At 46.6% G+C, this 13904-nt stretch overlaps 1 protein-coding gene across 1 annotated transcript; it reads left to right on the top strand.

Annotated features, from left to right (window-relative positions):
• Positions 1–1488: 1488 nt before the first annotated feature.
• Positions 1489–2268, top strand: LOC109772113 (disease resistance protein Pik-2-like). The gene has a single exon (XM_020330807.1). It carries the CDS (start codon positions 1489–1491, stop codon positions 2266–2268), a length of 780 nt encoding a protein of 259 aa, XP_020186396.1.
• Positions 2269–13904: the final 11636 nt, after the last annotated feature.

Below are 13904 nucleotides of genomic sequence, written 5' to 3'. Positions count from 1 at the left end.
AAAAGATTCTGTAGGCAGGGAGGCCCATCTCCAGCAGAAGCCCAACTGCCAAGAGGCCTGAAGGCAGCAGGCAGGCACGCACAGGGGCACAAGGCCAGTTGCTCAAAAAAAAGGGGGCACAAGGCCAGCGACTCTGTTCCTCCTCAGTCTACAACGCCGGTTCGTTTTTCTCGCCTGTTCGTCTCCCACAGATCTGCGACACCGGCTGCCGCATAGGGCACGTTCACGAGGAACGGCAGGAGACAAAGGTAAATCTGATGAATTTATCTGAGCCCTCAATCTTAATCCACTTATTAATTTATATTCTTGTTTTTACAACAGTAGTGGCCTTGGAGTAGGGTTGAATCGTATGTTGTTGCCGGCTTGGTCCTGTACTTCTTGATTCCTTGATTGAATTTGGATAGCTGCAGCCTGAAGAATACAGATTGTCACTGATTTACAGCGGCCTTCAGGTAGCTTCACTCCTTTTTTCTTCCAAACATGCTGCCTAAAAAACATGTATCTGGTTCCGAGAAAAGAAGAAAGAGGAAAAGAACAGATAAGTTTATTGGAAATCAGAAGGGAGCTATGCATAAATTTTTGTGAGGAATGACACTACTGACAATTTTGAGAAATTAGATGTCAATGGTGCTGAAAAACAACAACCTGCTGAGAATGAGACCACAATTGAGGAACACAATGCTCATATGAGTCTCCTAAATATTTGAGTGGCCGTGAGAATCCTGCAAGTGTAGATGAACAAGGATCTTCTCCTTTTGATATCTATGACCCTAGAAACTGGGACACTCTTGACAATAAATAAAGAGATATTCTGATTGAAAAAGGCCTACAAGGGAACAAAATCTTGTGTTTGAAACGGACTACATTTATCTTGACGTTTTCATTTAATGATTTTGCATCAAAAAATGCACAGAGCCGTTTCTCATGATTACTGAAGGCTTGGAGGTTCGCTAGTATGTCATTCTTTTTTATTATGCTCTGTGACTTCTATGATGTTTGATTTACACCTAAAGTATGAAATTAATATTTATGACTTGGAGTGTTATTTACCAAGGAAAATTACTGTTGTTTATTATAGCTTTGCAAAAAAAATGTAATCAATGTATGGAATCAATTTTTTTCCTCCAATGCTGTCACTGGGCCCATTCATTTGAGTTCGCCCCGGGGCCTCCAAAACTCCAGGACCGGCGCTGGGAACAAGCTGCTTGATCGTCTGGGTGAGTTCACTCTGCTGAGAGTACTAGACCTGGAAGACTGCAAGGGTGTAGAAAACAAGCATATGGGCCACATCTGTCGGATGTACCTTCTAAGGTATTTGTCCCTGAGAGGTACAGATATCAGTGTGCTGCCTACAAAAGTCTGTGATCTGGAGCTTTTGCAGACACTTGATGTACGTACCACGGGCATTGCTGGACTCCCAGAAACTGTGATAAAACTAGAGAAACTTGAGCGCTTGTTCTTCTCCCAGAAGGATGTGTTTGGTCTACCATGTGGAAGCCACCCCAGGGTCTCTGGAAAATGAAGGCACTGCGGGAGGTGGGCTGGGTATTGCTGGAAGATGATGCTGTTGAGGTTGCCCAAGAGGTAGGTGAACTAGAAAATTTGCAAAGGTTAAGTATCTACGTCGATTGTGAGAAGCCCAATGGTCCCAAGGTTCTTGAAGAGCTTGCCCTGTCCCTGAGTAGGACACACTCTCTCCGATCGCTCGACATGGGCACCTTGAGTTATGAGGCGAATGCATTTAACTTTCTCCTTGAGCTCCCGTCGCCGCCACGCCTCCTCCAAATCCTCAGGATCGCTGGTGGCATTGACAAATTGCCCAACTGGGTCGAATCGCTCACATATCTTGTTGAGTTTCACATGTCATGGGCACACTTTATCAATGACCAACTATTTGGGGTTCTGTGTAAGTTGCCCAACCTGAAGAGCATCTGGATGCAGCGGAACTGCTACACCGGTCTAGAGTTGGTTGCACGCGCTGTGCACAACTTTCCAGCGCTCAAGAATCTCAGAGGGACCTGTGATCAGGAAATGCCCAGAGTCTGCAAATTCGAGGAAGGATCCATGACAAAGCTCGAGAAACTTTCACTGAATTTTGACAACTGGAGTGAGAAGAGCATTGTGGGCATTGAGCACTTGACAAGCCTTAAAGAGGTGCAGCTCGCAGGTAAGAGAGGGAACCCTGCGCTGGACCGAACTCTGGAGCAGCTAAAGACGGAGAGTGGGAGGCACCCCAATCAGTTCACAGTTGGAGTGAAGTACGACTGACCTTGTCGTTCTGCTTGCTTGCTGTAAGTTTGCTGTTGCCCTTGCTGTTTCTGTTGGTCGCTGTGGTGTGGTTGGTTCTTGTGTTGTAAAAGCTGGAGTCTCCAGCAGTTTAAGCATTGTGGTTTGTAATAAATAAATGGGAACCGCTTCGGTACAACCCCCCTCTAAAACGTATAAAGGGTAGTACAGACATTTCACATATTGTATCCATTTTTAAATGTACGATAGGTTGCCCGCTGAGGCGTATACGCCATATGTTTGTTCAACAGGCCCCCACGCATCCTGGGCTCGGCCCATTAATATTTTCTTTAACATTCTCGCGTCCTGGGCTCGCCCATTAATATTTTCCTTAACATTCAAAAATAGCTGCTGGTAGTGAGATTCGTACTCGTTACCTCTCAGTATCCATCCTCGCAGAACCAACTGGGACACCTCGGGCTGCTGTGCTACCTACGGCAGATGTGACGCTAAAAAAAGAGAAACGCTAGGGATCAGATCAGACCACTTCGTCATCATTCTTTTTTTTAGGCGAAATACTTCGTCATCATTCGATTTGTAGAAACTGACACACAAATCCGATTGGAAGGCATAGAACGTGCGCCAGCAAAGCTTTTTCCTTATGTGATTGGTGGAAACTAATAACTGCCCATAGATCATGTGAGTTGGGAAACAAATCACTGATTTAAGGAAGCAAAATAAATCTTAGAAAACTAATTCAAGATTTTAAAGGAAAATAATCAATCTAGCGAAATTTGTATCCAATGTTACCAAAAATTACTTCCTGTGCAACTAAAAAGACACCAAAAAACTTCGTCTCTATTCATTTGCAGTGCACCAAAACTACGCTCAAATTTTGCCTCCACATCAACTCAAAATTAACATGCTTCATTGGTCGGTATAACATGTTTCCAACTACATAAATATTTGCTTCATTCCCATCTCTAAAATCATAGGATTCTTATTCTCATATCACGCGTATTATGTATTCACCATAATATTAGCTTCAAGTCTGGTATCCATGTGCTTGCCTCCTTACGTTCTTTATTGTACAAGCTCGTAGCCACTGCCGACCGAGGGTGCGTTGTGAACTGACACGGTGAAGTTGTTGATGAGATCGGACCAGGTGATTAAATTATGATTTTAAATTATCTTTCCTTCAACCATTTATTAAATGTTTTTTTAAAAGCCTTTATAGTTTTCAATTTTGTCCCTTATTATTTATTAGTTATGTTAAAAACTTAAAAACAGTTTTAAGTACCTACCTAAATTATGATTTTAAATATATTTTCCAAACTTAGCATAGATGCTTACTATAGGCAGGCCCACCTGCTAGCAAACGTCGTGGTCATATCAAGAATGTCCCAAAAAACAACATATGCAACGTAGGTTGTCCGGGTAAGCCAGAAGGCGCCGTTTGATAGCACGTTGTTTCTCAACATCACTCAAATGAACCTAATTTTTTTATTGGCTTGTATGACCAATTCAAGGCATCATGACAAGTTGTTTTATTTTTCTTTCTAGTGATTTCAACAAGTGACTACATACGGAGCAAAATGAGTGAATCTACACTCTAAAATATGTCTATATACATCCGTATGTGCCAGTCCATTTGAAATCTCTAAAAAGACAAATATTTGAGTAGTCACTCGTTGAAATCTCTAGAAAGACAAATACTCTGGAGTATATTTAAGAACCGAGGGGGTAGTGCACAACCACATGGGAGACTCAGCCCGGTCGTTGCGCCGCATTAATAGTGAGTAACGAGCAGTCAAATCATAAGCCCCACCTTTCCCACGGTAAGTTGCTCTGAAGAAGCAACCATCAATACGCTCTTCTTTGAATCCGCTCATACTACTCCATCCGTCACTGTTTATACAGCGCGCTTCAGAAAAAAGAAAAAAAAATCTGTGGGACCAAGGCGACTAGCGATCGGCCTGAAAAATAGCATTGGTAGTTATAGCACGGCGTCTATTACTAGAGGGAATAATGCGTACACACATGCATGCAGTGCTTCCACCCCGGGTACACACATGCATGCACTTACTCCACTCCGTAGTAGTATAGTACATGGAGAGAAAATTGTTGGCTTGATTGCGGTTACCACGCCCTAATTAATTGAGCATTAAACCAAACGCGTCTAAAGTCTCTCTGGTGGTGGAAATGCATTGAGAGAAATGCATCATAATGAAGCGCGCCCTGTAAACTGTGACGGAGGGAGGAGTAGTATGAAGGTGCAAAACCAAGTACGCGTATGGCTAGTCGGTCAACGCACCTCCTCTTGGCATATCATTGACATGTGGGACAGGAGTGTGAGCAAACCGATCTCAATTGACGGCAAAGAGCCAACGCACGGAGGCCAAGATATATTCAAGCATGGTTGGTTGATCGATATCATTCATTACATGTTGGGCTGCCATTTTCCTCCCTTCTCCGGAATAAACGTGTACTTTATCAGAGATAAAAAAATAAGAGTACAGACGCTCCACCATGCGGTTCTAGTAGTAGTACTACTCGTACTACTGCGCTTGGCTCTTCGCCTCTTCGTGAAGTCGAACAATGATGGTACTCCGCATGTTGGGTACTACAGTGTATGCCTCTGACAATCTGACACCGAATGGACTGATGCATGTCCACCGAGGGTAGGTTGCATTAGTCAAAAGGCGTAAGCGAGCTTCACCTTGTCCTGCAAGCTTCTCCTCGTTCTGCGAGTTGACGGGACACACCAAAAAGTAGTGCTAGTCCATACTCCCTCCTTTCCAGCTAATATGGCTTAATCTTTTTTGCGGGTAAATGAGAGAGCTTTATTCATATATAAGCATTCTTAGGACGATCAGCCAAGACACTGGTCACTAGGATAACTTTCCCGCCTGCTTGTCGATGGATCGCGCCATGGAGTACTAGCACTACTGGAAAAGATTGACGAGTTGGGGGAGGACAGCTAGCTGTGCGGACTCCCAAGAACTTTTACATATGTTGTAGCCGGCTATTGCGACCTTTGAACGCGGAGCAGCCGCGTGCACCCGGAAGCGGCGCGGGCGACACTGTCTCGGCCGGCGCCCCGCTTCAATGCCGGCGCCAGTGAGAGGTCGCGTCCGCTCTGGCCGGGCATGAATGCGGCACTGACCATTTCGGGCGGGAAGCCCGCGCGGGTGATGAAGAGGGTTCGGGTTGGTCAGGACCGGCCGTGGCAGCGATCCGGACGTGCGCAAACAAGAGATGTTGTACGTTAATATTGCTGCGTATATAATTAACAACGTAAATAATGTGCCAGTTGGACAAATATGATTGGAGATGGAGATGGAAATGGAATTTTACGTAAACACGGATATGCATGTCTATGTCTATGTGTGTGTGCGCGACGACTCTCGCGACCTGTAAGCGGGGGCGTGTTTTTGATCGAGTTTTCTTTCTTGGTACGTTAGAAAATCAGTTTGTCTAATTCACATCTAGATGTTATTTAAGGATATCACATCTAAGCTCCCACAAGTATATAATGTAGCAACAAGAAACAAAAAAAAACTAGTAAAAAAAATAGACCACAAACAGAGTGGACATCAACTTAGATGTGACATAACTATGTCACATCTAGATGTGTCCTAGACAGACCCTTAAAAAATTGTCCGCCAGTTTTCGTTTCTTTTTTCTGGGAACGCGCGTATTCTATTTAAAACCACTACTATGTAGAGAATTTTTTACTCCATTATAGCCTCTTGTTTGATAGAGTTTCTCGCGTCTCGCTCTCTCACCCTCTCCATATATGTTACACGCTGGAGGCTCAGCGTTCATTTGCTAGGGTTTGCTATATTCACAGTCTCTCACCCTCTCTTCACCAGATCTAAACAAGACTGCGTTGGCCTCTTGTCTCTCTCTCCCCCCTCACAGCTGGTGAAGGAGGCGTCCGTATCCCGTCGCACTAGGAAGTGGAGGAGGTGCAGCGTTCACTCTATCGCCTTCGGCGAGGGAGGCAATCCATTGCCGGCTGCGCTGTTCTCTTTCACCCAGCGCCTGTGCGGGAGGGCCACCGACCCCTTCTTCCTCGCTGTCGTACGTAGTGTGGGCAGATCCGGCCTCCCGCCGCATGCCTTGCCACATCCCGACGACCCTAAGGTATAAGTTTCTTTGAAACCGTCGTTGCTCTAGCTGCATGTGGATCTTTTTCGATCTGTAGTCGAATCTAGGTCTTGGTTCAAAGAGGAAAGAAGGGTGCGGTGGGCTGGAGCAAGAATCTAGGACGTGGTTCAATGAGGAAAGCAGGGCCGGAAAGTAGTATAGACTGGTTATCCAGCCGCTTTGTAGGTCGAAAAGGGAAAAAGGGGGTAACCCAGTACACACATCTGTAAGGAACCGATCTCTTTGTTGAAAAGGGAAAGAAACTGGAGGGTCGGGTAGTTTGTGCAGGACTAGATTTGCTACCCTCACATAGGAAGAAGGTTCAAAGAGAACAAATATTGGACCAGCGCATATATGCTGCTTGGCTACATAGTCTGCATCACCCATTTATACGTGTGGACGCACATGGTGCTGGCATGTCCCATACAGCTATTTTGTTGTTGTTAATCTAAGAATGCCGCCGGAAAATTGAAGCAATGCCACTATTAAAAGTAAATTACATTTTTTAACGAATGTTGTTTCAAGAGAATGTCTCTGTTAATATGAATCAATGCACCGTTTTAGAAATGCTACTGTCCTACTTCGTTTTCCATCCAAGATAAGTTAGATGCTTCTTTCTGTCACCGTTTGTTTCATCCTCCTTTATCGGCAAGTAATTGTTTCCTTTTTTGCCTCTGTTAAAACAGGGCTATCGATTCAACTTGTTGATATTGCGACATTTTGCTTCGCTACTCGAAACACTTATGTTTTAAGAGTGTTTTGTGCAGTTCAACTTGAATGTCACACCGGTGACTTTGCTTAATTTTGGTGGAACTACACCAAAGGAGATCGAGATTTGTTTCCAGTCTTCGTGGCGAGTTGTTTCAAATCTTGGTCTCAACCACATGATGTGCAGTGTGCTTTGAGATGTTGTGCTACTTGTTTTGGTACTGTTTTAAATAAATGTTGAATTGAAGCTATTGTATTGCTGTCTTTTCTCATTAAGTAGTGAACAAAAATGGGACAAACCCAGACATGATGCTTGTTGCTTTGTTACAACAAATTCAGCATCACCCCCTTTATAAGCCAGTAATTGATGCCACTCTCAGAATTAACTACTGAATCTTATTTCAAAACTGCAACACTTGTTAGGGATTGGCGGGATTACCATTTTTGTGGCCGCATGTTTCATCCTCCTTTATTAGCCAGTAATTGATTCCTTTTTTGCCTCTGTTTAAACAGGGATATCTATTCAACTTGTTGCTATTGCGACATTTTGCTTCGCTACGCGAAACACTTTGCTTGATTTCAGTGCAACTGCACAAAACGAGATTGGATTTCCTATTCGTGTTGGCAGATTCGTATTTTATCTTGTCCGTCTCATGAAAGGTCAGTGCAGGCCTTCATCCACATGATTGTGCAGTGTGCTTTGAGATGTTGTGCTACTTGTATTGGTGCTGTTTTAAATAAATGTTGAATTGAAGCTATTGTATTGCTGTCTTTTCCCATTAAGTAGTGAACAAAAATGGTACCAACCCAGACATGATGCTTGTTGCTTTGTTACAACAAACTCTGCATCACCCCCTTTATAAGTAGATGGAAGCACATACTGTTGTTGCGCCCACTCTCCCCTGGAACTGTTTATGCTTTTCGTTAATCTAATGCCGCTGGTAAAATTAAGCAATGCCACTCTCATAATTAATTAACTACTGAATCTTAGTTCAAAACTGCAACACTTGTTAGGAATGGTACTATCCTGCTTTGTAGTTCTTTCTACATGTTTAACCAAGGTATTGTTAAGATAATGTCTCTGTTAAAATGAATCAGTTGCATTGTTTTAGGAATGGTACTTTTCTGCTTTGTCGTTGTTTATACATGTTGAAACAAGGCATTGTTAAGATAATGTCTCAGTCAATATGAATGAATCACACTGATGGAGAATTGCTACTCTCCTGCTTTGTTTCCCATTAAGATAAAGTAGATCAGTAAATGCTTTTTTTCTGGGAGTACAAGTCATCAACCGTTATTTCTCAGTAATTGTTTCCCTTATACCTATTGTTGCTTACAGGGATATCAAAATTAAAGCTCGGTTTTATTTCGACTTCGATTTTAGTTGAACTGCACAAAAGGAGCCAATGTGTCCAAGGCAAACTGCTGCATTACTGGGTCCAGTTGGTCGTTCCACTTTGCAAAAAGAAGCAGTCACTGTTTGCGCTACATTACAGAAGGAATGACCGAGAAGCTTACAGAGTATTATTAGACACCGGTGACATGACTAGTCTGCAGAGACCATTGGCAATTTAACAACACGTGGAGTGCCCTGGGCAAAAAGTGCCCAAACAAGTACAAGAAGCTACGACAGGACTCCACGATCATAGGCATTACATATTTTGAATGGGAAAAGCTTGTCAAAGTTTAATCATTGATGTTAGCAAGAAGACGTTAGTTTAATATATTGGAATTGGAAAACCTTTTCAAAATTTGCTCATTGATGTTAGCCAGAAGACATGCATTTGATATTTTTGAGTGGGACGCCCTTGCTGTGAGCAGCGTCGAGTGTTTTTTCCTATTCTTGTGTTCAGTTTAGAAGTAAATAGTTACTCTGCTGAGATATTCCTGTGTTAAGAGTTTGTTCTGAATATTGTCTATGTAATGCCAGGCCTTGTGTTTGATTGCAAAGTTAAGGTTGGAATGTTGTGGCATGCGGCATCACGAGCTGTTCACCGTGCCTCCTGAGAATAATGCTTCGTATCGTTTTGCATGTCGATCTAATGCCAGTGATTTGCTTGTTAAGAAGATCATCCTCTTCTGTTGTTTCCGTGCTTAAGAAGTTTATCGTCTGATGTTTCATTCATAGCCTATACGACAAGTCGGGTAGGTTAGACGTGAAACTATACGATCTTCCGACCAACACATGATATTAGGCTGTGATTGGATCGTCGTTTTCCAACCAAAACCGCTTGTAAAACTGACGCTTGTAAATTAAAGCAAATGGTCTCGGACGAAGGCGCTTGGTTGGTCGATTTCGACTAGTAAAATATCGGAAGTACTTCACACACGATAAAAATGCTGAACGACACTCGGACGATTGTTAATCTAGCCGTTAGCTGCTGTTTCAGCCTTGCCCATGGATGGCATGATACGCACGTCGTGCATGTATCGTCTGGTAATGTCGTCCATATAGCAGTGCTCGTACTGGTCTCTCAAATTACACGCGTAACCCGCCGGTTTTACTTACAGACCTCGGGCCCTCGGTTTCATTACGCCTGTATTTTACGCGTTGTTTCCGATGATGAGTAAATTACACTTGTATGTTAATACAGGTTTGAAATAAACCAGAGCTCCCAAGCACGGCCTTACCGTTTCATGTCGTCTCAGTTTCTCGAAGGTGCTCATAGGTGTCCGATGATCCTGCTTCCTGAATGAGCAGCGGGCGCTGTATCAGACCATCCGTAGGGCCCGCGAGGCCCTCTCCGTTGTCCTTCGAGTTGTTGCGCTTGTCCTGGCGCCGAGCATTGTTAACATCATCAACGAACATGAGGATTCAGGAGATGACTTTATTTTGACTGGATGACACTAGGGACCCACTAGGGCCATAGCGGTACGTACGCAAGTACCTCCTTATTATGTACAACTATATTTTTTTTGCTTTCTCCTAGTTTCCTGACATCACGGTCCCACACCATTGTCAACCTATGTAGTCAATATAAATGAGAGAATTGCACAAGGTGCGGCCGACAGCTGGGACCAAGCAGCTCGAGCAGTATTTGTGTTTTTGAGGCGTGAGCACTGCAGAGTTTTTCTTGGCGATGATTTCGTTGTTGTTTAGAGGAGAGCAGGGTATTAACTGGGCGGGCTGTGGCCCATCTAGCCCAGGCCAGATATCCAGCCCAGATACTAATTTTTTCAAGATGAAAATGACTAGCCCAGCTATACGTCTTTTTGAGGAATACCCAGGCAAGGTCAACTTGTTATTCTCCGCCCCGCTGGGCTGCAAACCTTTCTAGGAGGGATGCATTAGGCTTAATAGGAAAATGGGCTTTAAAAATAATAAATGGGATGTAATTATAAAAACTGGGCAGTAAATATAAAAAAATGCACCAAACACGAAATTAGTTTATAAAATATTATTTATGGATTTTGAAAATCTTAAATTTTCATTGTTGCGCGCGCAATGTTTCGTTGGATTTTTACGTAATACAAATTTATATTTAATCTGAGTAGAAATTTCGGGATAAAAATATTTCGGATCCCATCAAAATGTGGGAAATTTTATTGAATTCTGTCTTCAACGGTTGGTTGAAATTATTAATCGTTGTCCTAGCTAGAAAATGGGTTGTACTTTTAACAAACTGTAAATGGGCTTTTATAAATTCCATTAGAATTCAAAAATGGACTGTACATTCTTACAAAACGCAAATGGGCTATAAGTTCTCTGCCACACACTTGTGGGCCTACTAAGTGACGCGTCCCCTAAAAAAATAAGTTGACGCGTATGCAAGGCATTGCCAACTTATTATAGTCAACACACGGTTCTAGCAGCAGTGGCCGTTGGATGTCTATCCAACGGATGTCGTGCTTCTTCTTCAATCTCGGATATTCTTAGCTTCGGCCGCCCAAAAAATGATTCCTCTCCCTGACATCTGGGGCGCACCGTTTCGGAGGCTGACCTGTGGGCCTACTAAGTTGGAGCGTACCAAGGGCTTTGTCAACTTTGTCAATATAAACGATTCTAGCTTCAATGACCGTACGATGTCCATCCAACGGCCGTAGTGCTTCTTCAACCTCTGGTCTTCTTGGTCCAGCCACCCAAAGCAGCGCCGGTCGTGCCGCCTGCTCCTGCCTCCCGTGGCCGGCTGTGCTGCCGCGGAGGCCTCACCGCCCCCATACTACTCCCACCGCTGGTCAGGCCATCTCCCCACTCACCCACACCTCCTGTTATTCTGCGGCGACGGCAGCCTCACACCGCAGCCGACCCAGTGAACCCTCGTACTCCTCTCCGCGCGGGCTTCCACTGCTGCGTCTTCCCCGGCTCCGCGTCGTCCCCTTCCTAGGCCTCGCCGTCGTCCACCGCCCTGGTGCTCTCGGTGCGGCGTGGTCAACGTGGTCTACGACCGACTTCCATCGGAAGAGTACTGTACGTGGAGAGGCTGACAGTTGGGGGCCACGGCGGCCGCAAGGAAGTGCCTCCTTATTACGCACAAAATAATTATTCCTCCACCTGACAGCGGGGACCCACCGGACGGGCCACCTAATTTCGCAAAAAAACATTTCTCCCCTGACTGCTGGGACCCACCGGACGGGCCATCGTATTTCGTGAAAAAACGTTCCCCCCGCTGTCAGCTCGGACCCACCGGAAGTGCCTCCTTATTACACAAAAAAAAATGAATACTCCCCCTGCTAGCTGGGACTCACCTTGGTGGGAGGCTGACTTGTGGGCCTACTAAGTTGACGGGGACAGAGGGCTTTGTCAACTTAGTCAATATGAACGATTCTAGCTCCAGTGACCGTACGATGTCCATCCAACGGCCGTAGTGCTTCTTCAACCTCTGGTCTTCTTGCTCCAGCCGCCCAAAGCAGCGCCGGTCGTGCCGCCTGCTCCTGCCTCCCGCGGCCGGCTGTGCTGCCGCGTAGGCCTCACCGCCCCCTACTATTCCCACCGCTGGCCAGGCCCTGCGGCGACGGCAGCCTCACACCGCAGCCAAACGAGTGAACCCTCATACTCCTCTCCGCGTGGGCATCCACTGCCGCGTCTTCACCGGCTCCGCGTCATCCCCTTCCTAGGCCTCGCCGTCGTCCACCGCCCTGGTGCTCTCGGCGCGGCGTGGTCAACGTGGTCAAGGAACGACTTTCATCGGACGTGGACTGTACGTGGAGAGGCTGACAGATGGGTCCACGGCGGCAGCAAGGAAGTGCCTCCTTATTACGCGGAAAATAATGATTCCTCCACCTGATAGCAGGGACCCACCGGACGGGCCACCGTATTTCTTGAAAAAAGCTTTTTCCCCCCTGACTGCTGGGACCCACCAGCTACACCTACGCACGCAAGGAAGTGCGTCCGGGCAAAAAAAAAATGATTCGCCCCCTGACTGCTGGGACCCACCAGCTACATCTTCGCACGCAAGGAAGTGCGTCCGGGCAAAAAAACAAAACGATTCGCCCCCTGACTGCTGGGACCCACTAGCTACATCTTCGTAGGCAAGGAAGTGCCTAACAGTCGGGACCCACTTGGTCGAAGCGTACGTAGCGTTATCATTCTGGTCGTGAACGTGTACGTACATATATACTGGTCGATGTAGAGGCGCGGACGTGTCGTAGTAGAGGCGCGCACATAGCATGTACACGTACGTACAACGGCCAGGGTGCAAGAAAAAAAATACGGCGACGTACGTACATACGGGCAGGGTCTCGAACGCCTACTCGCGCATACGTACGGCGAGGGCTCGTGTACATGGCTGGGTCAGAACGGAGAAACAACGTCGTCGTCGTGTTCATGGGGAGGCAACGGAATGCGTCGTGTTCATGGGGAGGCGACGGAATGCGTCATGTTCATCGGGAGGCAACGGAACGCGTGGGAGCCGACCGGCTGGGTCGGAACGGAATGCGTGGTCGTGTTCATCGGGAGGGCTTGGACGGAACAGGTGATGGAAACGAGGCCTGGCGTACCGCACAACGGAGGAAACGGACCTCCTACGTTCGAAACGGGGTCCTGTTGATCGGGAGCGGTCTGGCGTACCGCAAAACGGAGGAAACGGACCTCCTACGGTCGAAACGGGGGTCCTGTTGATCGGGAGGGGTGTGGCGTACCGCAAAACGGACGAAACGGACCTCCTACGGTCGAAACGGGGTCCTGTTGATCGGGAGGGGTGTGGCGTACCGCAAAACGGACGAAACGGACCTCCTACGGTCGAAACGGGGGTCCTGTTCATCGGGAGGGGTGTGGCGTACCGCAAAACGGGACTCCACGTGATACTGTTCGACCTCCTCCAGCCTCCACGGGCTCCTGTTCATCCAGCCTCCACCGCGCGCTACTCCACCGGCTACTGTTCAACCACCCCTCCACGGGCACCTGTTCATCCAGCCTCCACCGCGCGCTACTCCATCGGCTACTGTTCAACCACCCCTCCACGGGCACCCCTCCTCCGTCTACTGTTCATCCAGCTCTCCACCACACCACGGGGTCCTGTTCATCCAGAGGCAACGCCATCGCTCACTGTTCATCCACCCCCCCCCACCGCCGCAACGCTCACTGTTCATCCAATCGATCGGCTTCAGTTAGCAGCAGTAGCGAAGGAATCGCTCGATCGGGTTCAGTTAACAGCCATCGATCGATCACTCGGGTTCAGTAACGCGTAGCCTGCAGTGCAATCGCTCGGGTTCAGTTAGAGCCAACGCCTCGCACACACGCGCGTACGTGTACGAGAGAAACGCGCATCGCTCGGCCCCCGACCTCCCACCGTAATCGGGAACTCCCCGAAATTTTCCTCCCCCTTGCTTCTACCACGGTTTTTTCCGTCATGGACGGCCCAAAGAATGTCATGCAGCTG

The sequence above is a fragment of the Aegilops tauschii genome, chromosome 7 (assembly GCF_002575655.3).
Source record: "Aegilops tauschii subsp. strangulata cultivar AL8/78 chromosome 7, Aet v6.0, whole genome shotgun sequence".
Lineage (NCBI taxonomy): Eukaryota > Viridiplantae > Streptophyta > Magnoliopsida > Poales > Poaceae > Aegilops > Aegilops tauschii.
This window is presented reverse-complemented; position numbering and strand designations above follow the sequence as displayed.